The sequence below is a fragment of the Temnothorax americanus genome, unplaced genomic scaffold, assembly GCF_048541705.1.
Source record: "Temnothorax americanus isolate GAGA-0224 unplaced genomic scaffold, ASM4854170v1 Scaffold19, whole genome shotgun sequence".
Classification (NCBI taxonomy): Eukaryota; Metazoa; Arthropoda; class Insecta; order Hymenoptera; family Formicidae; genus Temnothorax; species Temnothorax americanus.
In genome coordinates this window covers 963,322-976,059 of record NW_027509329.1, presented here as the reverse complement: position 1 = coordinate 976,059, position 12,738 = coordinate 963,322, and the positions used below count along the sequence as shown (strand labels likewise).

Sequence of the window (12,738 nt, the reverse complement as noted above, 5' to 3'; positions counted from 1 at the left end):
TATCAATATTGATGAATACTTACCTGCGTTTTTCCTGAAGCGTGTATTCGCGCCAACATCTTCGATAGAAAATCGCGGTCATGTTGATTTGAGACGCAATTTGGACGCTACTGAAGACGAAGAAGGTGCGAAAAAAGTAGACGGTCGTTCTTTGTTTTTTCTTTTTTTCATTTTTTTCAACAGGAACGTACGTTTATTTTGCACTGAGCAGAAATACAAGCTATTCATGAAAGATGAGGTTACAGCGGCCGCAAGCCCCCCCCCCCGCTCCTTTCCTCTCCACCCCCGCCTATCCACCCTTCGCGCGCATTCACAGAGTCCCTTTCGCTTGCCATCGCACCCCGCAACGCCTTCCACCTCGAATCTCACCCTCCCTTAACCCTCCTACGACCAACATCGCAAATCATCGTTTCCCGATCCCGCACTTCTTCCCTCACCACCGTCTGAATGTAGAGCAAGATAATAATTATACATGTACATATAATTACATTTGTGCATTATCATAATTTAATATACATAGATGATATATATATTATATCTTAGAAAATAAATATATATATATATATATTTATATATATATTTCAATATCGCGTTCACTCCATTTTTTCGTGTAATTCTCCTTAAAAAATAACGATATTTAGAGTACGCTACGGTGTAATATAAGAGCCACCAAGAGAGGAAAGAAAAGAATGAAGAGGAATAAAGTGCTGCGAGGCGGGCCTGAGCCGCATTTTCTTCTCTCTCATGCACCGCGCTTTCGTGTCATGCAGCCTCTCCCTTTCTCGCGCCATACCTTCCCGCCTTTTAATTCATCCAATTTCTCATTCACTCGCGCTATTTCGCTGTCCGCTTTCACCCTCGCGCACGTTTCTTCTCTCCGTCATTAACGTTTCTTTCATCCTCTCTTTCACCTAACACACTCATTTTGCGGACTGACTCTCTCTCTCTCTCTCTCTCTCTCTCTCTCTCTCTCTCTCTCTCTCTCTCTGCCTCTTCACCTTATCCGTTTGGATACAGTCATTTACGTGCGATTTCGAGGCGGGCAGACGTCTTGACTGACAATTTTTGCGCGTCGCGTTTTATACATGGCAAATGGATCGAAAGGTGGCGATATCTTTGAGTAAAAGGGTAGCTAATGCATAATAAGCATTAATTAGCGTACATTAATTAGCAGACCTTGCGCACGACTATGATCGGCCGTGACACAGCGAGGGAGAGATGACTTATTTAACTGAGATGACTGCACAGAAAGGGTAACAAAGGTTTTGTTGAAATTTAGCGATTTTATTTCCATGTTTCCTGCTCTCTGCAACATCCTCCTCGACATTCAGTGCAAAACACCAAGTATTTCACGTTGGTAAATATTCGCGGGCAACTCATGCACACGCATATTTTCTGCGCCTTTTAATCGCAAAGTTAAAAATAGATTAATCGCTCTATCAAGAGTATGTTATTAGCGGATGGGCCGGCCCTGGCGCTAATTCATGCCTAATAATAGGAAAGCTCGGGCTCGACTCGGGCAATTTCGCGTCCAATATCGAATCAGCCCCTCACCTGGAGCAACCTGGGACGAGGCTGCACGATGCGACGCGAATTAAACAGCCCTACCAGCGTAAAATCGAGTAATTCACAGTTTGCACGCTGAATCGAGCGCAATTCGATAACATTTTGTTTAACGATCGCGTACGTCCCGATGCGTCGACGCCGTACGCGCGAACCATGCGGGACATAAGCGCTCGTAAAGAGGACTCTTGAAAGCAAGCTCACTCAAGCACGAAAGAAATGAGAAAATTTGTTTATTTAATGAATTATATTTACAAAGCGCGGCCGGCCCGGTCGCACCGATAGCCAAAGAAGAAGCGTGCGCTTTTCGACAACGCAAAAATCTCTAGGCAGACAACAATTATAAATCGATGACGAAACATGGCGCATTCGCACGAGCGAGGGATATCTCGGGTAACTTTCGTCGATCGATCTCTCAGCGAAACATCCGAGCTCCTTTCGCGAGGAGTTGTTGCGAGTGCGCGCTGGGTATCTCGAGACGCAATTCCACGCGCGCGAAAAAGGACGGTCTCTGAAAATAATAAAAATAAAATTTCCATCCCCGTCGCGCCGTGGCAGAACGTCCGAAATCATCGCCGAGCGTCGCGCGTCGAGAAATCCTCGTGCTCCCCGTTAAACTCGCGCTTGTTAAATACACGAGGATCGATACTGATCGATATCGCTCACTCCGCGACACGTTTCATCGATCGTTCAGCGATTCGTGCACACATCGAATTAAAGATTCAATCGCAAATGTAAAGAGGAGGAAACGCTCATTAGCGACGCGGAGCGGTTTCCGTGCTACGCTTAATTATATAAAATATAATTAGTTAACCAATCAATCGTAATATGTATATATAACATTACAAATGATCTACATGCTAAACATTTAAACTTAGACGGTATTCGCTGCTTTTGTACAATCGACAATAGAAAAAGAAGAACAACACGGCGATCGTATAATAATAATAATAATAATAACATTAATAATAATATTAACTGTAGCGTCATTAATATAAAGATAAAGATGTAATAAAGACTTTGCGTAGTAAATAATTTATATAAAAGTTTCTGGCAAACATTAAGAAATCGCACAAAGTTTGATTCTCGCGTCATTCAAATTTCCAACACACGTGGGCGCGCATCACACACATATACATATATATATACGCAAGCAGTTACATACAATTGGTTGTTCTTCTTCGTTTTGTACATCTCTTTTACGCTCGTATTCTCATTCGCACCCTTGCAATTTGCATTCGCACATTCCTCTCTCGTCGCGTATATAACTCTCTCGCTAGATAGTTTAGCAAACCTTCGCTAGCGCTTGCTAATCTCTTCTTCGCGTCGCTTCCCTGTTCTCCGTCGACAAGTGCGAAAGCAAACGTAACGTAACCAAAGGAGAGGAAAAGAAAAAGCGACGTACGCAGGACGAGCTCGTTCGTATCTAAGAAAATTTTTGAATGCGGTATATCTTTCAGCAGTGAGCGGGGAGTGGAGAAGATTCGATAAAGGTCGCCAATAGACAATTCCGAGAGTGAAGAGAAGCGAGAAATTAAAAAAAAAAAAAAAAACGACCCAAAAAAAACACGAAGCAATTTAACATCGCCAAACGATTCGATTTTTACTCGCGCCGGCATTCTTACAATACATACGCGTCGACGTGAAATTGTCGCAAAGCGACTCGTCCTGCAGGCAGGAAGGAAATAAAAAAAGTCAAGTCACTATGCATCGCGAAACTACTCGCTTCTCGGGCTCGAGTGGCACTACTCTCTCGAGTGCGCAAACGGGTTGCCCAATATCTTCCCCCTTCGCATTTCTTGTACGTGATCGAGTATCGATCGGTCCGATCATCCTGAACTTCAAAAGAATTCGTCGGAGCGGTCGCGTTTTCGTGCGCTTTGCCAGTAAAAATTTGATAGAACCGTTCCTATAAATAGCGGTTAAAGTTACCTGCATGGAATTCAACTAAGTCTCGGCTCCTATATTCCCTCTTCGAAAAGAAATGCAGAAATTAGTTAATTTCCACTTAACCCCCCAGAATCAGTTGAACTTCAATTAGCTTTAACGAATATTTATGACCGCAGTCCGTGGAAAATTCGGAAATTCGGACGAGCTACGCTCGCGCTGATTCCCTTTTAAGCTCGTGTCCGTATAACTCTCGTCCCCTCGCACTTCCGTCTCTCTCATGCCGATTGTATCTTTCCCCGTCCGAATTGGCGAACCGTTGTTTTTCTTTTTTTTTTTCGAAATCAGCAAGTAATAGGCCTGCGCATAGCGCGATTAGGCATGGCGCTCAGGCGGGAGCGATGTGTTTCCGCGGAAAATTGATCGTTTCCGCCGTTTCCCTCACTCTTCCGTCCACGAGGCGTTCGCTTGTTCTACGGCGGGACATTCGATGGGGGCCCCGACGCATATTCGTCTTTCTTCTCTCTCCCTTTCTTTTCCCATCTCGTTCCCCTTTTACGTCTTTTTTTTCTAACTACCAGTCATAATCCTAACGGAATACTCTCTAATATATAATGTACATTTACATATATATATGTATATATTTATATATAATAGCCAATACAAATATCACATGTGATCACCTACTGCGCTCGTTACACGAGCTCGCTACACCTTGTACAAAACGTCGAGTCTTCGGAGTAAACCAGCGCGTCTCGACTGCTGGGAGACTTTTGCGGTAGGTAAGGTGATTAGTCTCAACTTTCGATGAAGATGCCTTTCTCTTACGTTCTTTTTTTTGGCTTATTTTGAATCTTTTTTTTTACGTAATCTGTATTTTGTCATCGAGGACAGTCAGGTTCCTAGAATCGTATACATTTCGCGTTCGTTTCTGTTTCTCTCGCGCGTGATTATTGATTCTGATCGTCGCTGATAACGTCCAACACTCGCTTCGTAGCACGAGGGATCTCGCTTAAAAATTACTAAATTTAAAAAACATATACAATCACATCCCGACGAATAGGGGGGTCTGGTAGACAAGACTTCGAGCTCCCGCGCGTGCTGAAGCGTGTACGCGCGCGTACGATATATTACGCCCATCTCTCTCACGCAATGCAATCGATACGAACGACTCGTGGCGCGAAGCGTGTTTACGCGGCGCCGTGTAATGCGGGGTACGAGATATTTTCCGAGAGGGGAGTGTGGAAAGCGCGCTTGGAAAGTCCCTGCATCACAGATTTCGACAAACCCAAGAAACGTAGTGCAGAACCGTGCTCGTTTTCAATAAGATGATCGATAAGCTGCCGACTTTTCGAAGATGGCGATGAAGTCAGAAGTCTGTATAGAGCGAGGAATGCAACATCGCGTAAAAAGTTGATCATGTACTGATATCGAATATACATGAATAATATACATTTTCAATATAGTATATTAGCGTAATCACTAATGATTCTGTTTTCGTTGTCATATTTTTTATATTGATAGACAGGCGTGATAGATAAAGGAGCATAATGTCTGCAGGCGGTCATCGTCCATCTTGATGAAAACATCGAAAACATAGCGACCGTGATAATACAAGAGATAAAAAAAAAGAAAAAGAACAAAAAAGAATGACGCTGAGAGAGCGATACCTAGGACAAGCGCGATCTTCATTATAATTATACAGTTTGGTGACAAAAAAGCTGCGACTACAAGACTACAAGAATATTCACTATCGCTTTTGCACTCGTTCTCCTTTGCACTCCCTCTCTCTTTTTCTCGCTCGCATCTTCTCTCTGTCCATTTTACCTCGTATAATATAAAATACTCCCTTAAAGATTTTCCTACATCTCTCTCCGCGTTCAAAATCACACATAATAAATCACATTGTCATAATATGTTAATACGCGCAGTTATATAAATAGAAATGTATACGCAACGAGATACAGAATTCTGGAAAAAAATGATTTCCGCTGACTTCCATTTGCCCCCGCACTTCTCTCTTTCTCCCTCTTCCTCTCTACCTCTTTCTCTCTGGCACTCCCTCAAGAATCATATTGCGTACTTTTCCGTTCACACTGTCTCTCGTTACATGTGTTACGTGCGCACGCACTCGTCTTACGTACATATACACGAAGAAACGTCAATAATCGTCGACAGTAAATCCCGGCTAAAACATAGAAATGCCGTCGCATGCCTGTATAAAATCCCTAAAAATACTATCTCCTACCATGGATTGTATTGTTGGATGACAGTTGGATTAGTGACTGTGCGGTGACTGTTTGTTGGCTCGTTTTTTCTTTCCGTTTTTCCTCTTCGATGCTCGACACCTCGTCGCGAGAAAAGTTTCACCCCCGACAGAACGCGCCTATCCGTTAATAGCCGTGTCACTTTGACTAATATTTTTCTCCTTTTTTTCTTTTTAATATGCCGCGTAAATGTCAGGGATTCGATTCGAAATCAGGAAGACTCGATTCACGAAGAATCGGGGAAGATCATATACGAGCGAGGCTCGAGAACCGAGCGTTTGATTGAAAATCATATCTATTCTTTTAGGCCCCGAGATAATCGTCTGCCTATAAATATATGCGTTTACTGATTAGTTGTTTTTTGTGAGATGTATGTTTCTTTCAAAAAGATGCGTTCATGCCTCTTTTTAGTTTTTTCTCCCGTTTGAATAATTTTTCGATTTTTCTCAGCTCTTAACTTGTCTTCTTTCAAGTTGTTGAGATTAGAATGCACGGGTACATATTCGGACTCTCTCTCTCTCTCTCTCTCTCTCTCTCTCTTTCTCTTAATTTCGGGCCCCGTGTTGCATCGTATGCCTGTGTGTCTGTATATGCGCTTGACGGCTAGAAGTGTAGGTATGTACCGCAATTTAGAAAATGTCTCAGAATTGTAAATCGCACCTGTTACCGAATATTTCAACGAGTGCGTTGTGTGTGTATATGTGTTAGTATATGTGTATAAGTGCATCATGTACATGAGAAGAGACACGGAGAAGGACGGACGCCTCTTAATACACTGCGCCCTTGATTTTGTTTGTTTATTTAACTCGTTGCACGATTTTTACAAGTCTTTATATATGCCAAAGGTCACTTTTTAAAAATATAAGTTATATCGTCTTTATTTTTTTTTCTCATTATTCTCTTTCGTTCGCGCGCATCTTGTCTTCCTTTCTTTCTCTCTTTCATTTTCTTTTTCTCTTATCTCTTATTTATACACTTTCACTCTTGTTCATTCGCACATTGTCCGGTACACTTCCGCACTTACATCGTTATTCTTTTTCTTTTTTTTAAATTTTTTTTATTCAAACTTTTTCTCTTCTATTTTCTCTCTCTCTCTCTCTCTCTCTCTCTCTCTCTCTTCCTTTCTCACTGTTCTTTTTAAGTTTTTTGTCATAAAATCCTTGTATATCATTAATAGTACTGACTTTTTTCATTATTTTTATTTAACTTTGCTCTAACGAGGGAACTCTCTAAAAATAATATTAGTTCTATCAGTTCGGTTATCAATGTAGCATTCTAAATGTGCAATGCATTTGACAATACATGACGTCCGCAATGCAAACAAGGAAGAAAATCAATGATTCAAAATGAACTTTGACGTAACAGCTTTCAATATAAAAATGTTATAAAAAATATATATAATTCTTAAATAAAATATAAAAATATTTCTCGTGCAAAAATAATATTAATAAAAGTGAGAATAACATTTAAGCAAGAAAAAGAACTATGAAATTACTACAATATAAAATTAATAAATAAAATTGTTATAGACGTTCTGAATTGCAGTAAATTGTTAATTAATACTTCTTTTTTCTCATAACTTTATAAATAGTAACATCAAATTTCTTTCAGTCATATCGGGGGTAAGTGCTTCGAACTTTACACGATTACAGCTGTCCAGTGTTGCGTTCGTCAGTGTCTTATTATCGCAATTGTACAGTTATTTATTATTAACATTATTATTAAAAGGAGGCTCTTTACATTCTCTTTCAATTCGCGTTCCAGTTGCTAATTTGTGCCGAAATCTTTGGGGGGAAGGGAAAGAGTGTTTATTATACAAATTTCGCGACACTCGACTGATGTAATCCATTCGCTTCAATTTTTCCTACACTTTAATTCAATCTTGCTTTTTTTTTGCGCAAAAGATGATCTAGTATGAGCCGCGCCGCACTTTTTACGTTTACCGTTTACTGTCATTATCTCTTCCTTTCTCTCCCATTCCCTCTCACGCACACATACTCACACATTCATAGGTTTTCGCATTTTAAAATCGTGTAATTTACAGTTACTATACAACATGACTGAAAATACCTTAGACCACGATAATACAATTATAATCGTACTGTGTTTTTTAATTTTTTTATTACCACTTAATTTTATGTACGTTTTTGTTTTTTTACTCCTCAGTATTCATCTCGTTTTTTCTTGTACGCGAGTATCATAAAACATTTATGTTCACTTATCGTACCTCGTACAACGATACTGTTTCTCCTAAGGTTTCTTAGAGTTTTCTTAGATACTTACATTTCTACCTATGTATAACGATCTCGACCTACTCTCTATCCATTCTCAAGCACTCTTGGGCGCATACGCTCTATTCCCATTCGTCAACCTATAATATTCATCTGTCTATCTAAGTGCCTATCTAACGATTTAGCTATCCATCTATCTATCTAAACGTTTAGCTACTTTTTTATTCAAAGTATCCGATTTTTTCTCGCCGTTACTTAATTGCCCGTGCAATCGCACGCGCCTCTATCTCCGATCTCGTTTGCTTAGCGATATATATCTACAGAGCTCGTTGGTCGCCTCGAATTGGAAATGCTGGAAACGTTTCGTCGTGACGACAAAGACCTTTCGCCGGGAAAAGTCTTCCCTTTTGCGGCATCAACTCGTCATCCCTTTTTCAACACTAAGTCTAAATACGGACCCAGTGTAGAGGTGCGCGAGTCTGAAGAGCAAATTATACATGCGTGGACTCTCTAGCTCTAACAAGGACCATTATCTTCAGTTACTTTCGTTCCAGCGGTCGGCATGGAATTTAACGAGAGGTCGTCGAGGTCAGAGACGAGACTTTGCATCTTTCGCGCGCGGCCATTTCTTTTCCCTTGTACTAACGTGTACTTTTAATTACATCTCGCCCGTCGAAAAAAAAGATCGGTGATGGGGAGGAGGGGGGGATGTCGCGAACGCGACGACGACCACAGTATCCGAATATGGCTATCAAAAAGACGTCTGGCTTCATGGCCGTTATATCTTAAAATTGTAAATGCTACATATATTTATATATTTATATATATATATAGATTTATTTATTTATTTATAATTAATCGTGAACATGGTAACAAATAATGAAACATTGAAAAAATTGCACAATATACAAACTCAGTGTTCGACTCGTCTCCTCCCTTGGATTCTCCATCTTTCAGATTTTTGGAATACTCGTGGAAAAAAATACACACACGCACACACGCATCCACACACGCTCACACGCAAATACGTATACACGCGCGCATCGACGACCCACGCAGACATAAACACAGCCGCACTCGCATACACATGCACTCGTACGAACCGTGCCGACCCTCAGTTAGTCGGGCTTACTCAGTAGATACGGTATATTTTTAGGTTCTACGTGCGTATCAATTAATTTATTTGGCCACTGAACATTTAAAATTTAGTTATTTTTTATTTCTCATCTTGGCTATTTTGCCTCTTACGATCAGGTAAGATTAGTCTTCTTAAAGTTTCCACCTTCTCTCGGTTTTTGATAAGTGCGTGCTGCAACGATTTCGATTATATTTCGTACTTTTTTTTCTTTTCTTGCCAGGATACTTGATTATTCTGTTACGCGCGATATATTAAATATCGGGACCTTTCAGATCGATGACGAGCGAGACGAGCAATTTCTCGCTGATGATATCAGCTATGGTAGATCAGCTCGCGAATACAAGATAATAAAGTCGACTGTATGCCGTGGGTCATGCACGAGGCAGGGAATCGTTCGCGAGATATTCGGCTGCGTGAAAAGCGTACGAAAGTCTTATGCGGATTATACAGCCCGTAATATACTTGCTTATCTACATTGTTTCAATGAGTTATGACGAGAATATTAAAAAATATATATCATTTGTATTCTGTTGAGTTTTTCGTGATGATCGATGTCTCGTCGAACGATCCCCTTACCCGCGCATGTTTCGAACAATGTCTACAGTCGGAAAAGATCACGAGAGACAAAGCCCTTTACATCTCCCCACGCAAGCATGCAAAATTTGAATAGGTTTTATTTTCCGTAAGAATAATAAAGCGCTGCGTCAACAATGACAATCGAGTAGATTACCTGAAAGCTAGAGTGCGTCGGCATTTTAGTAAAAATCAGCTGTAAGTAGCAAAGCGAAACAGTCGTATCCCGCATTTATAAGCTTCTTTGCGAGCGGGCGGTGGTGGCGCGGCGGTGGAATCGGCGGCGAGCCGCGTTGTAATTCGCACTGTAAATTTAGGATTAGCACCCGGCACAGCGAATCTTCGTTGCCGTCCGAAACTGGTCGAAATCACGTATTCAATTACCACGCGTCGCGTCCGCCTCGACTCTCCGGTTGCGTGGGAGTGCGGTTTCGATACGCTCGAGGGAGATATCGCCGGCGCGGTATTGCGAACGCCACGTGCGTGTTTTTAGTCACGAATGTCTTCGCAGAGAGTTCCTGAAAGAAAAAGCAAGAGAAAGGAAATAACGTTTGGCACCGACAGTTTGCATTATTGTCCTCGCGAAATCTATGTTTTTCTCTAATTTTTTTTAGTGCACGCGCGCGCGACGGCGCTCGCGATACCCGGGCGCATCTCGACATCGGTAAATGCGACAACCCGTTGGATTCGTCTTGGAAAAGATAAACGGTTTGTTCCGCGATACATATACTGTATACATAGTAGGAGCGGGCGTGTGTCTTTTATTTAACATTACAATTCTCTTCTCTTTTTTTTTTTTTATCGCGAATAAACATTCACCCGTGCCGTGCGTCATTGAGGATCGGCGAAATCTTTAGGCTTTCTCCAGTCAGCTTCTCGCTTCTCGAAGACCTCCGGTGGCTAAAGTCGCAGCTTGAAATCTTCGACGGTAGCGCTGATCTTAGAATGTAACGAATTGGCAGTGATTGACGTCTCTCGTGCGAGACTTCCCCGGCGACTTCTTTGTTCGGCAACTTTCCCAGAGGTCCCCTCTTTTATATTACATTGGTAGCAATCTCTCTTCCGGATCACTGCTGACCGTCTACGTTTCCGTCTCCTCAAATTCGCGCGAGTTAACGAGATCGAAAATTTGTCTCGCGCGATTCCTTTGGCTCTTAAAGACAAATGTCGTTGATTTACTTATTTTTCTCCTTCTTTTGATCTTACAGGGCATTTCGCAGGAAATGCACGTCGTTATACACGTGACTCTTTGGACTCCGATGAAGCGTTACTCTATAACACGTCATCTGACTGCTCGTCAAGCCTTCTTCCGAATCGTCCCCTGTCGATCGTTTTAGACATAAACTCGATCTTCGATTGTCTCCAAACAGCGTCTCGCTAATCATCGATCTCCTCAAGTGACCCTCGAAAACGGGTTTTCCGTCAATGACGGAGTCTGACGAATCTCGAATACCTAATACAGCTACTTTCGTAGAATCTCTCTCTCTCTCTCTCTCTCTTGATGTTTGTTCATCAAGCTTAGGCGTTCGATAATCGATCGCCTTCTACTTGCAGCGTACTACTAGGTGACCTCGGAAAATGCTAGATCGCGTGAATTTCGCCGTGCAAATGAAGATCTCCGCGATCTTTTACGAGGAAGAGGTCTCGACGGTCTCAACCGCGGAGTGCGACGCACGGCTGCGACCGCTCGCGGTGACGATTGATTACACGTGTCTCTTCATGTGGAGAGCTAGATGGTCGCTGCGGGAGAAGCATCGGTCGCAATGCCGGCACTTGAACGGCTTCGCGCCGGTGTGCTTGCGGTAATGGCGCGTCAATTCGTCCGAACGGGCGAATCGCCATTCGCAGCCCTCCCAGCTGCACTTGTACGGCTTTTCCCCTGAAACAGAAGAAAGGAGGAGCCACGTTAGCAAATCCAATAGGACGGTTTAATCACAGAACGTCTCCGACATGAGTCAGTTCATAAAATTCTAATCGGTGTAAGACGAATTTTAACGCCCACGTGATCGTAGAACGTTTTCGATGAGTCAGTTCATGAAATTCTAATCGGTGTAAAACGCATTTTAATGTTTATGATATCATTGATACCTAAAACCGAAATAAATAGACATTTCCAATAAGATTTAGAAGCAATACAAAGTTCAATATAATTTGGTAACATATTTAATACAGTAACAGACAAAATAAAAAAAGTAAAATTTCATAGATTTAGGAAATGAACGAAAACTAATATTAAAGATAAATCAGCGAATACTTTTCATCAAGCTTTTAATTTACAAATTTATAATAAATTACAAGTAGGTAATAAATAGTAAGTAGATCTCTTTTCGCTTTCAGGAGATTACGAGTTAGTATCTTTCTGAACCGTGGAACATTATACCGAATTTGGTATAAATCACATATGTCTAGTTTCGGCAAACTGCTATTATCAATCGGCAGTTTGCGCAGAACATGATGCTGGATAATGTCGCCGTTTGTACAGAGATAAGCGGAACCACAGAGTATATCAGTCTCCTACTTGAGAAAGCTCGTTCGTTCAATGTTACGATCCAGGCACCGTAGGGGCTTCCTTGATCGCAGAACATTAAACGTACCGCGATAGGCATAAGCTTAGAGCAAGAGCGATTCAATAGATTTCCACGCGATGATACGAGAATCGGACGTTATTATCCTCCTAAACAGACTATCAAAGACAATGAGTGGTATCTAATCGTCGTTAACTGCGACGAAACGCCGGCGATGGGAATCGTGTCCAACTGTCGGCACAATAGCAACCACAGCTTGGACGGCGATACAAATCCCCGTGTCGCAAATCCGAGGTAATCCTTTGGGATTCGCGCGGGGATTGAATCTGATTTAAAAACCTATATAACCCTGAAAAATCCGCCCGATGCCGCCCGTGTCCGCCCGTTGCTGATTAACGACACGTGAGAGAAAAATCAGAGACCGAAAAACACGTGTGATGCGACTGCATGCTGAGACGGAGAACCCCGTTACCGCCTCGTCAGGCGGAAGGAGATACCGTGTGTTATTAAGCCCGTAAATAATCTATTCGGTAATATAGAAGGCGGCTGACGTT

At 41.9% G+C, this 12,738-nt stretch overlaps 1 protein-coding gene across 2 annotated transcripts in view; it reads right to left on the bottom strand.

Moving 5' to 3' along the window:
- Positions 1-1,779: 1,779 nt before the first annotated feature.
- LOC143896622 (Krueppel-like factor 6) overlaps positions 1,780-12,738 on the bottom strand; it is a 343,503-nt gene continuing 332,544 nt past the window's right edge. For both annotated transcript variants that reach the window (XM_077404572.1, XM_077404573.1), the window contains one exon: positions 1,780-11,538. In XM_077404572.1, the coding sequence (XP_077260698.1) occupies positions 11,363-11,538 (176 nt within the window). In that variant the 3' untranslated portion in view covers positions 1,780-11,362. The remainder of the gene's footprint in view (positions 11,539-12,738) is intronic.